This window comes from Cyprinus carpio, chromosome A25 (assembly GCF_018340385.1).
Source record: "Cyprinus carpio isolate SPL01 chromosome A25, ASM1834038v1, whole genome shotgun sequence".
Taxonomy (NCBI): domain Eukaryota; kingdom Metazoa; phylum Chordata; class Actinopteri; order Cypriniformes; family Cyprinidae; genus Cyprinus; species Cyprinus carpio.
The window spans coordinates 19725992-19739250 of NC_056596.1; the positions used below are offsets into that span (position 1 = coordinate 19725992).

The 13259-nt window shown below is 40.1% G+C and overlaps 1 protein-coding gene across 1 annotated transcript in view; it reads right to left on the reverse strand.

Moving 5' to 3' along the window:
- Positions 1–12788, reverse strand: part of LOC109072806 (Fanconi anemia group A protein) — a 47547-nt gene extending 34759 nt beyond the window's left edge. Inside the window, exon 1 of the mRNA XM_042715833.1 lies at positions 12713–12788. Coding sequence (XP_042571767.1) covers positions 12713–12754 — 42 coding nt within the window. The 5' untranslated portion in view covers positions 12755–12788. The remainder of the gene's footprint in view (positions 1–12712) is intronic.
- Between the last annotated feature and the right edge of the window lie 471 nt (positions 12789–13259).

Sequence of the window (13259 nt, forward strand, 5' to 3'; positions counted from 1 at the left end):
AAGCCAGACGCTCAGTCCTCTTGGTGGCCCTACTCTGGAGGAATCAGATGTGGCTCACCGAGTTGTTTCAGGTGCTATGAAAGACAGAGATGAGATAGGGGAGAGAGAAAAGTAAGGGGAAAAAAATTCTCAGTCCGGTTCCTGTACACCTTGCCGCTTGGTCCTCAACCAGCTGAGAGGCTCTCACTCACGGTGCCATGCGATGGTCTGGACTGGCCATCTTCGGTGGATAGTTCGATGCTCTTCCGCCTCCTGGCAGACAGCGATGGCTCCTTCCTGTTGAGGGAAGCCGGCAGAGAGTCCCCCATTCCCTGCTCCTTCCCAATCATGGAGGACAGCAGCAGGCTCCGGCCTCCTGGCCAACGGCACCAACTCCTCTGCTCCCTCTCAAATGGCAGCCACCCCTCCTCATCCCAGGAGTGAGCCCTCCGGCCCACCTCATCTTACATCATTCCAGCAACACGGACTCGAGCAGCCACTGGCGGTCTCCGCTCATTCATGCTGCCCGATCTCCTCAGCACCACAATCCTCCACCAGCCTTGTTCCACTCCCACGGTTCTCGGCCCCGCCCCACTCATTACAGTCAGTCTTCTCTGACTGGTGTGCAGTGTGGAACGAAGACCCATCCTCTTGCAACTTGTCCTACGTGTTAACTTTTTTCTACAAGAGCTGCTGGATAAGGAGCACACCCCTTCCACACTCAAAATATATGCGGCAGCCATCACGGTGAATCATTCTCTCGTGGCTGCCCAGTTCATCGGGAGAAACAACTTAGTCATTAAGTTTCAGAGGGGAGCTCGAGATTGAATTCGCCTCACCCTCAAAACTGTGCCAACTTGGGATTTAACTATAGTTTTCATGGGGGTACGGGGCCCTCCCTTTGAGCCACTCCTGGCCCTGATGCTTAAGACCGCCCTCCTTCTGGCTTTAGTGTCAGTCAAGTGAGTGGGTGACCTGCAAGCACCGTCAGTCAGTGCTTCCTGTCTTGAGTTTGGTCCTAACCACTGTAGAATCATCCTCAAACCAAGACACAGCTATGTGCCGAAAGTGTTCTCCAGTCCATTCAGAGCACAAGTCTTCACCCTTCTAGCACTCACCAATTCAGAAGGTGATCAGGGTCCTAATTAGTCAGTCATATCATGCATTTATGCTTTCTCTTTAAGACAAGCCGCTCAGATGTAAAGCCTGCTCCTGACAGTAAAATGACCAATTGTCATTCACTTTCTAATGTAACGTTACATGTGCCTACATACAATAACACTCCAGCGTGCAGCAAAGTCTTATTCAAATGTACCGTGATACATCAGATCTGCAGATGTGATATAAATTAATTTAAAACCGAAACCGTGTTTACCTCACAAATTACCAGAATCCCTGCAACTGGCTCTTACTCAGATATGGGCATTGTTCTCGGGTACTTCTAAACAAGTTGCTGTTTTCCAGTGGACTCAAAAGCCGGTGCACTCCAGAATGAAAGCTGGGTCGAGATGAGAACACTATGGTAAGTAGTAATAAAAAGTTTGAATTCCTTTATATGTTCATTCAGGAAAATATCCACTGTATTTGCCCATGTTTGATGTTTTCGCTTTTCGCTGCATTCCTTTGTTATGTTTTGGTGTTATTTGATGTTGGTATTTGCTTTTGAATTAGCATGTAATTATACGCCTTATAACTTGTATTATTTTAACATTGAAACATCAAGGAAATCAAGGAGAGAGGCAGATGAACCCACTGGTATTGTCCTCAAAGCTCAAACGGCTCCAGAAGGGAGAGTGAACGTCACAGAGGAACTGAAACTTTACCTCAGGGAGCCAGTTATTGACAGAAAGAGTGGTCTATCACTGGAATAGTGGAAACAGAATGAGTCATGACTGAGCCTCCTTGCACCATTGTCAAGGAAATATCTCTGTCCTCCGCCCTCCACAGTTCCAAGTGAGAGAGTATTCATTGAGGTTGAGGCCATTAAAGAAAAGAAGAGGAGCAGGCTCACTGGAGAAAATGCACAGAAACTTTGTTTCCTGCATTACAACTTGTTAGACTGGTAATCCTGTGAGCACTTTACAGTCATGGCCTAAAGTTTTGGACATAAATTTTGTGTTTGGCAAAGTTTGCTGCTTAAGCTGTTGTGGTGTTCATTCACATTGTTTCTAGACTATTGTGTAGAGTGATCAGATGCATTTTAAACAATTGCTAAAAGCTTAATTGGCCAAAAAAAAAAAAAAACTTATCACTAAAAAACAAGTTTCACTGTTTTTTGAACCTGACACAAAATTACCAGCTAACATTAATTGATTTATCATATCAGCAGCACATGTAAAAATGTGAATGAGTACTCGTCAGGTGAAATCACTATCATACTAATTAGATCGTAAGATCAGACTGATTGCAATAAAAGGAGGAAAAAAGCACTTCCAATCTTTGTGTTCTTGTTAGCATTGGTTACTTCCAAAGAAACACATGCAGCTTTCATCGCTTTGCATCAAAATAGCCTCACATGCAAGGAAATTGCTACGAAGAATATTGAACCTGAAATAACCATTTACCAGATCAAGAACTTCAAGGAGAGAGGTTCGACTGCAGTGAAGAAGTCTTCAGGACATCCCAGAGTGCCCAGCAATCACCAGGACGTCTGCTCCTGAGGAGTCAGCTACAGAATTGTCACCACCAGTGCCGAGTATACTCAGAAATGGCAGCAGGTTGGTGTGAGAGCATTTGCACACACAGTGAGGTGAAGACATTTGAACAACAGCCTGTTGTCAAGAAGGGCAACAAAGAAGCCACTTCTCTCCAAGAATAATGTCAAGGACAGACTGAAATTCTGCAGGAAGTACAAGGAATGGACAGCAGAAGCCTGGTGCAAAGCTGTTTTCTCTGATGACACTCCCTTCCGACTGTTTGGGACATCTGGAAAATTGATTGTTCGGAGAAGAAAAGCTGAACGCTACCATGAGTTCTGTGTTGTACCAACAGTGAAGCGTCCGGAGACCATCCATGTGTGGGGTTGCTTTTCAACCAAGGGAGTGGGCTCTCTCATAAATCTGCCCAAAAACACTGCCATGAATGAAAAACGGTATCAAAACATCCTGCATGACTGACTTCTTCCAACGATCCATGAGCAATTTGGTTATGATCCGTTCATTTTCCAGCATGATGGAGCACCATGACACAAAGCAAGAGTGATAAAGAAGTGGCTCGAAGATCATTACAAAGAAATTTTGGATCCATGGCCAGGGAACTCTCCGGATCTCAATCCCATAGAAAACCTGTGGTCAGTCCTCAAAAGGCGAGTGGACAAGCAGAAGTTGTCAGAAATTGTCATCAACTCCGAGAACTAATAAGGCAAGAATGGATCACCATCAGTCAGGATTCGACTCAGAAGCTAATATCCAGCACGCCAGAGCGAATTGCAGAGGTTATGAAGGACAAGGTTCAGCACTGTAAATACTGACTCACTATATTTTTTGGAAACACTATTTTGATAGTCCACTTTAGACATTAAACTACATATAAATAACTTTGCAACTACTTGTCAACCAGCAGTCATTACAGTATTAGTAGACGGTCTGCTTAATATCTACTAACATTTTATTTTGATGGTCGCTCAACAGAAGTTCTACTGACTATAAGTAACTTTGCAAGTACAGCAACTTATTCTACTAACCCAAACGCCGGTTTCACACTACAAGCATGAGCAGCGCATAATTTTTTTCGACATGCATGTTTATCAATAAGTGCATTCACACCGGCAGCAGGAGCAGCGCATAAGCGTCAAGCTGGAGCATCATGTAAGCAGCACTGCAGCAATGGTTTCAGCGCCAAGTCTATTTTTGCTGCACCGCTCACACTCAATTAATATGACAGCACACGTTTGAAGGACAAAATAAACATGATTTCACACAAAACGTGCTAAAAATGCACAGAATAAGCATGTCTAGTGTTTTAACACTAATTGGAATATGTCAGGAAAGAAAATGAAGAATCAAAAGTATGTATAGAAGATTTACCCATTTTAACTTGTTTTTAATTTTTAAATGCTTTAAGCAAATTAAAACTTAAAACATTTTATCAAACTCACAATGAACAATTCATCTTGCTCAGGATCTTAAGTTACAATTAAGTATATACATAAGAAAATCGTTATTCATTCATTATTGACAGCTATAGTAAATAATGTATTCAGTAAATATTGCACACGTGTTCACTTACGACTGACGTGACAAACTTACGCCTTTTATTTATTTTGAGTTCCACAGTTACAGAAACGGAGCTATAGACACAATAAATGACATCTTCACCCTTACTTAAAAAATAAATAAATTACAAAAATTAAAAAGTACAAGATTTTGTATGCATATTGCATAGTTGCTTAGAGTCAGTTGTTTTATTTGTGATGATAATGCAATGAAACATGCCAAATTGTGCGGTCAATTTTTTGGCCATGCTTTTATACAAAGAAATTATGAACACATGCAAAAACTAGAGGACCAATGAAATATGGATAACCCATGTTGTAGTCAATGTGCTAATGTTGCCAATTTAGTGATTTTGTCACTAGATTTAGTGACTTCCAAAATCAAAATCAATTTCTTGGACAAACCTTCTCTACATTCCGAGACTCTCCCATGACATTATAAAGGTGAGTTCACTGATCTATATAAATATAAATATAAATATATATCAGTGAACTCACCCTCAACTGAAAGCAATTGGCAACACCAGTCAGTTTTTTTTTCTTCATATTTTGATGGTTTAAGTGAAATGTGGGGTCAGGAAAAAAAATAAATCCATGCATTACTTTTGGCCACTGTTGTGTTTGGTGGGGTTAGTGCCACAATATGTAAGACCCTGTCATCACAGGTGCATTGCTGCAATTTTCCAATTTTTCAGCCAAAGAATGTAATTGCTACTTTAATTTCTGCAGTTAGAGCACTGACTTGTAGAGTGGAAGAGGTTATTCAATTTCTTTGTCAGTTACAAAAACAAATTGACAATCTTGACAATCGAGTTTGTATCATTTTATCAACTCCATATCTTCATATAACTATAACATGTCCAATCTTCATTGGGAAGTGTTTGTCTCCTTTTTGCTGCCATCTTGTTACTCCTAACTAGGTTAGATGACCTCTCCAGCTCTCTTAAATAATTTAGAAGCGGAGACCTAGGCTTAACACTTACAAACCTTTATGAATCACTCTTATTCTTAAGTCTAGGAATACGAGTAAAATGTCCTATAGGTGTGAGGGCCCACTCCACCAGAGAAAAGATCTGGGAAACATCTGTGTAATCTGATAAACGCCTCAGAAGCAGTTTTACATGGGTTAAAGTCAAGTCATGTCAAGTCACCTTTATTTATATAGCGCTTTAAACAAAAATGATTGCGTCAAAGCAACTGAACAACATTAATTAGGATAATTAATTCTAATAAAATAGACATTCTAATAAATGTCTATTTGACATCTGACAGGAAACATCTTAGAGACATATTGCAGATGAGCAAGCACTCATAAACCTACATCCTGCATATGCAGACATCAGATAGACATCTCGGAGATGTACATGTGCGATTAGAGTGCTTTACTGTTAGGTGCTGGGGCCACCTTCTGTAGAACTTAATGGCACTGGTGCTGGTGTCCTCAAACGTTAGTCTGGAGCCCTACAATGTTTCTCGAAGTCAGAAAAGTCATAACAGTGTTAGAAGAATGTTGTCTGTGGTATATTTTCACTGCAAAAAATTAAGAAATGACGCAAATATAACAGCAAATTTTGAGGCTGCAAAGATCAGAAAAAAGTTCTGCGAAATCCTGGAGGGACTGTATAGTAGTACAATTAGTAGTAGTAATATCTTTTAATAATAATTACTATTAGTATTATCTATTTTTTTTACAGAAAAACCCTGAATGACCAACAATAGCTTAAGTGTCATACTAGTCTTAACTCAGTTAAAAGAACACGTATGCATTCATGGTGCAATCATATATATATGATGTTGGTGATGTGTTTATTGAACAATGTTTTTCCTGGCCTCCAAATCAGTGGCGTTTGTTTTGATATCAGCTTTAATGGAATTCTGCACTGAATTTGAATGCTTCTCACAAGGATCCACAGAGATGTTATTGATTCTGTGGCGAATTAGACTGCTTTCTTCACTGTATCTCCCAGCGCTGTGTATAACGGTGTCGCGTGTTCGAGATCAGCCCGTTTTGCGGAGTTTGCTTGATTTTGCGATAAATTCAGTGATTGAAAAATCCTGGAAGGACTGACTATCCTAACAATAGACAACGCACTAAGGATTGATGAGCTGCTGGGTTCATGAATATTAATCATGTTGTCAGCATTGTCTCGAACTGATTAGCTAAAATCAAAACAGGCACGGTAATAGATAAGCACCAGCCAATGAGATTGCGCTTGCGCAGCTCAGCCCACTACAGGAGAAACCGGCATCAGTGTTGCCAAGTCCCCGATTTTCACGCAGAATTGGGCTACTTTAACACTGTTGCCGCGTGTTGTTTTTCATGTCCACGGGGAACCCCTTCGAAACGCGATTGGGCTAGTTTTGAGCAGCAGTTGGGCGGGTTTTGTTGTGACAACCTGGCAACCCTGACTGACATATCTTCTGCTTGTTCTTAAAAACGGAATAATTCTAAATTAACTCTTTTATTTTGACAGGAAAATATAACAAAGAATAAGGTTTCCATGTAGCGTGTCGATTCAGTTTGGTGTGTGAGACTCTCGCTCTCTCTTTGCATGTGTGAGAAGGAAAATCTATCAGCAAAGCGACGGCGAGTCACGCTCCTTCACACTAGAGTTTACGGTGCGCTGGGCATCCATTGAGATGAACTGAAACCGCACAGATCGCTTGACGGAGAGCGCTCAGTGTTCAGCGAGTGAAAATATATCCGTGCTAAACTTGTAATTAGCCTCTAACACACACACTGGCAAGTAAAATCTAAGAATTTATTAGCCAATGGGCTAACGATAGACATCATTTAGTCGCATAGAGTAAAATTTAGTCACATATGCGACTGATTTACTTGCAATGTAGAGGGTTGGATCATTTAGTCGCATAGAGTAAAATTTAGTCACATATGCGACTGATTTACTTTCCAGGAGCCGGTGCTCCAGTGCTGGGTTTGGAGAGTAGCTTCATTCTGTATGTGCTTACAGCACAGCACTATTGGATGAGCTCCCCATAAGCGTCAGCAATGCAACGGGAGAGACCGTTTGAAAGGGACGCTCCGGTTACTAATGTAACCTCAGTTCCCCGAGATAAGGGAACGGGCGTTGCGTAGCCTTCCATGCTATAAGGCTGCATGCGAATCAAAGACACTTCAGTCGAAAGATTCTGACAAAATGGCACTCAAAGCTAACTAAAATAGCAATTACACGAACGTGAACAAATCAGGCTTCGGTATCAGGAGTTTCCCCATGAGCGTTAGCGACGCAACACTCATACCATTCTCTCAGGGAACCAAAGTTACATTAATAACCAGAGCGTTTTCTTGTTGATTACTCCTTGTGTAGTTATACCCCCAGTGCTTCCTGTTTTCTTTGTCGAGTCTTTATTCTGTTAAATGAAACTCACTGCACATGGATCCTACTCTCCCTCTTCTCTGAGCTCACCATCGTTACAAAAGACTTGACCAAGTGGATCCAGCAGTGAGGCTCCTGTGTCTCGGTCACGGAGATCTTGCCTTGAGGACTATGTAAAAGACTTTACTGACGTGGCTCATCTGACCAAAATGGAGGTGTCCCTTATCTGATCCTCTCAGCTTGACTGTGCTGCTATGGCCAGCAATATTCTGTGTGTGCCACACACACTTCTCCTGAGGTGGTTTTGTTCACTCCTGAACCCTCTTCCTGTCCTGTCACAGCCAATGAGGCCATCAATGAACTCTCTGTAACCACTGTTGGTTCTGTTGCTACCTCTTCTGTGTTTCTGCCAGAACCACCACAGTTTCAAGCTCCGCTGTGGTCTCCAGCACCATTGGCTCGACCTTAGTGGTCCTTAGCTCTATCAGCTCTGCCCTGGAAGTCTGTTACTCTACTGACTGCGTCCTGTCTCCCTGCTCGGTCTGGAGTGTGTGTGTGTGTGTGTGTGTGTGTGTGTGTGTGTGTAAACTGGAATGCAGAGTTGATCAGTGAGCTCCTCACTATCCTTGCTGAAGCTGAGACTGTTCACCAGCTTAGCTTACCATCATAATGTAACTTGTCTTTAGGGGATCTTTACAGGATGTGTGTGAACACAAGCACAGATTCCAGAAAATCACTGGCAATGTGAAGGAACCAAAATCAAACGGTCCCGGGATATATCACAGGACACATTATCCATGTATTTTCTGGAATACGTGTATGACGAGGCTAAAGTGTTCAGAAACCTCATCCTATTGAGGCAATAAGTGCAGAACAGGGTATAAATGTGACCGCATTTAGTGCAATAAGTGCTGCTGGTCAATATGTACCGCCCCTGTTCATCTCTCCCAGGAAGATGCTCAATAAACAAGTTATGAACAATGCTCCTGCAGAGTTAGTGGCTGAAGTATCTGATTCTTCAGTAGCTGAGTATTTATGTGAAAATGGACCCACATCTTGTTTTTGGATGGTCACCACTTCCATAAGACACTGTGAGTGGCCACACTTACTCAACAGAACGTGTTTTCATGGTGCTATAAACAAAAGGTAGCCTTCTGATCAAATGCTTTTCAGAAGTTTGAAGTTTTGTTATAATAGGGCAGCAGACAGTTGGATGGGCTCAAACCTGGATAAAGGCTAACCAACTGCCAGATGCAACCATAATTGCATATGCAACTAAATTTTCATGCTAGGAGACTAAATAATGTCATTATCATTATTACAGATATATTTTCACTCGCCTTCTCTCGTCTTGATCACTCTGAGCACTGAGTTTCACTCTCCGTCTTTAAAGCGCACTGTTAACTTTACAGTGCGTAATACTTTTTTTTTCAGATTGTATTTGTTGACATTGAAGTAAATTATATTAGACAGCTAGATTAGATTACCTAGAGAACAAGAGAAATGCAAAGAAGAAATATAAAAGCTTTGTGTGTGTGTACTGGTTTAAGTCAGTGGTTTTCAAAGCTGTCCTGGGCTATGTTCAGACTAAAGGCAAATTTGATTTTTTTCTCAAATCAGATCTTTTCAGGCAGACCGTCTGCACTATAAATTGCAAGTGATCTAATCAGATTTGTACGTCTAGACGTAAACAACCTATCTGCATGGGTTGCATTGGCAATGATGCCAGTATTTTTTTGTTAAAAAAATACTAATATTAAAGTTATAATACTAATATTAAAGAATAAAGTTGTTCGAGAGCTGAGAGTAGCCAAATCAAATTATTATCTTCACCAATTGAACGAGGTAAAAGGAAACAGCAAAATGATTTGGAAAAATGTTAATAGTCTTCTACAGGAGGAGATAAATTCTCCAGGAGATCTCAAGATTAAAGTTCAAGAAAAATGTATTCTAGATGATTATTTCATCGCTACTGTTTTAACTTTTTTTTTCATTAATTCTGTTAATGAACTGGGGGGGGGGGTTAAAAATAGAAAGAAATATTCTACCGTCTGATGTTGATAGCCAAGGTTTTAACCTAGCCATTACTAACGAAACACAGGTTAACAAAGTTATCAGCTCATTAAGAAATACTAAATGCAGGGATGTTCAGCAATTTGACACTAAGTTTCACTAACTCATAAAGATACTTTAGCTCCGGTTATCTCTCATCTTAATTTATCATTAGAACAGTGTTTTTCCTGCTGCATGGAAGCAAGCCATTGTTTCTCCTATTTTTAAATCTTGGGATCATTTTGAGATAAGCAACTACAGACCAATCAGCATATTACCAGTAGTCTCAGAGGTTGCAGAAAAGGTAGTTTTTGAAAAACTGACATCTTATCTTAACACAGCTAAGGTTGGTTTACACTGTATGCAATTTGGTTTCAGAGTAAATCATTCTACTGAAACAGCTACTTCACATTTAACAGAACAAATAATATCTAAACTTGACAAAGGTGGAACAGTTGATGCTATATTTTTAGCAAAGCCTTTTACACGGCTTATCACAACGTTCTTCTCTCTAAATTATCTAAGTTCCAATTTTCATCTGGGGCTTTAGCATGGATCTCCTCATATTTATCAAATAGACAGCAATGTGTAAAAATTAAAGGGGTTCACTCCAATAACTTAAACTGTACAACAGGCGTACCCCAAGGATCAATATTAGGCCCTTTATTATTTAGTTTATACATTAACGATCTTCCACAGTATTGCAAAGGGATACAAGTGCAAATGTGTGCTGATAATATTTATTTTCACACATGTGAGAACAGCAGAGTTAGCAGCTGAAAAGTTAAATGTTGCTATAGGAAGTATTACACAGTGGTTAGAGCAATCGTGTCTTAACTTTAACACTGGTAAAACAAAAGGGCATGATGTACTTTTCTAAAATGAATGTTCTTCCAGTGCAGATAATTTATAAATGGTGAAAAGATTTTCACCATTTATAAAAAAAGACTGAGTTTAATTATCTTGGTTTAACGCTGGATCCAAATCTTCGTTTTAAAAAACATGTAAAGAAATTGGTGAGGACTATAAAATATAACTTGCTGAATTTTAGACAAATTAGACAATGTCTACCCACTGATGTAGCCATGACTTATGCATGCTACAACCTTTCTCATTGGTCATGCTGTCTGACATGTTGGGGTCAAGCAGGAGAAACTGTTATTAAACCTTTAAAATCTCTTTATAAACAGACCTTAAATACTCTAGACAAAAAGCCTAACCAATATCACCACTGTAGGGTTTTGGAGAAATACCATTTTTGAGCTTTGATCATTTTAGACTTTTAGATTCAAATTTGTGTATGGTACATAACATTTTAAATGGTTTGGCCCCTTCTACACTTCGTGATTTTGTGCATTTTCACTCTACAGTCTCTGTAAGCTCTACAAGATCATCATCTACAGTGATTGTGTTTTTCCTTTTCGTCATTCTGCCTTAGGGTTATCGTCTTTCTCAGTGGAAGCTATTATTCACTGGAACACTCTACAAGAAGACATAAGGATGTGTACATCCATTGACATGTTTAAATTAAAACAAATCTTATTTAAAATGAACTCAAATCTGTAAACACTGATGCAGTTGTGACTAAACTGAACGTTATTTTTAATCTTCTTTTTTGGCTCTGATGGGATGTGTATATGTATTACTGTATTGTATGCGTTTGTTGTTTTGTTCTTATGTTTATTTGTGATTATGATTACCTGCCAAGGGACCGCGGATGAAAACTAGCTATTCGCTAAATTCGGTACAATGCATGAAATGGAAACATTTATGTTAAAATTGTACATGGTTCCTTTTCAAATAAATTTTAATAATAATAATAATAATAATAATAATAATAAATGACATAGGCGTATGGTCCGTGTAACGCTTCACAATTAAAAACCAAACAGTCTTTTTTTTTTCAGTCACTTCATAAATGAGTAATTGCCATTTTCTCTCCTTTTTTCAGTTCACTAAATTGTGACTTAAGAAACGATAATTTGAATAAAAATCTAAATAATCTAAAGAGATCTAAAGATCTAAATCTTTGCTATTTTTCCTTTTTTTTTATCTTACAATTTGCGCTGTACCATTAGCGCGGGGGTGTGCCGCAGACTGTTTCACAAACGTTTAACGTGGCTTAATGTATGCTACTAAAACAGTGACACAGAATATGGAAGCAAATTAAGCTAAATTGCATGTTAAGTGTCAGAATATGAATGCAACACGCCAAGTTTCACGTGAAGCAATTTCCTCCCATAGAAAACTATCCCATACACATGAATATAGCTAACCACCGGAGACTTAGGCCAAAGATTTATTCATAAACATCAGCCACTACATTTGATTATAAATGTTTATAAAATATTTGTATATAGGTTTTTTCAGCAGGCTACAACATTATCACGAATTATGAAACCGGCGGCAGCTGATGCCACGTCCAAAGTCCCGCAAGTCTGTGGCAGGCAGCAACAGCCACGGAGCATAACAGATTACTGTAGGCTATCATGTTTTTCAAATGTAGCTTTTACAGTTTCAATTGAATTGAACAGAATGCCTTTATTGTCATTGTATTTTTCTGCAAACAACGAAATTAATAAATAAAATGGTTTAGATTTTATTTATTCAAATGATGATTTCTGAAGTCACAATTTAGCAAAAGTAAAATTGAAAAAGGGAAAGAAAAATGGCATTGTTGTTAATTTATGAAGTAAAAATTGAATTGTGTGAAGCGTTACAATGACCGCGTACCCTCCATATGTTGTTTGAATCAGATTTGAAAAAAAAAAAAAAAAATCAGATTTCATTTTTATTTTCTTCACTGTTCAGAATTTCAAAAACCCATCTGGATAACTGGGAAAAATCTGATTTTTGCTGACAGTCTGAACTAGGCCCTGATCCCCATCACTGCACATTTTGTATGTGTTTCTTATCAGACACCACACACTTCAGGTCTTGCAGTCTCTACTGAGGTTGTTTTGATGTGCAGTGCTGGGTGTGTCTTCAGCTGTGCTTCTGGAAAGATGCATTTATATATTAACACTGCCATTACAAAAGTAAGAGCTGCCCCGGAAATCAGTTCCCACTATAGCCTTTACTGACTGACTGACTGACTGGAGCTGCTGCTGTGTGGGTGTCTCAGACTCACTGTGATCTCCAGCAGCAGCTCTGAGGTGTTCTGGTGTCTCATCAGCAGCTTCACACATGACTCCTGTAGATGCTGCTCGGCACTCGTCCTGCGGGCTCTCTTCACCGCTCTGCGCGCTACACCAAACACGAGACATGAGTGTCATAACGAGCATAAGAAGCGGCTGATGGTGTAAGTCTTACCGAGCAGAGCTGTGATGGTGGCGGCCGCGCGCTGAATGTTCTCCGTCTGGTGTCGCGCGCCGAACATGCTGCGATCATTTCAATCGATCCCGTGTGGAATTACACTACACAGATAAAACACACCAGCGCACACATGACCCTCATCTCCCGCGCCGCGCGCTACACAGCGGAGTTATCACTGGTTGTGAGAGAACTGAAAGCAACCTATCGCCAGCAACAGCTTTTTACTTGCTGCGCGCGCTTTCATTGGTTCGGAGAGAACGCGCAGCAACCAATCGTCACGGGCGCCTCTGTTATCAGCCAATCAAAGACTGAGCGTCATACCAATCACAAACTGCTACTCTACACTTCTCTGAGCCACACCC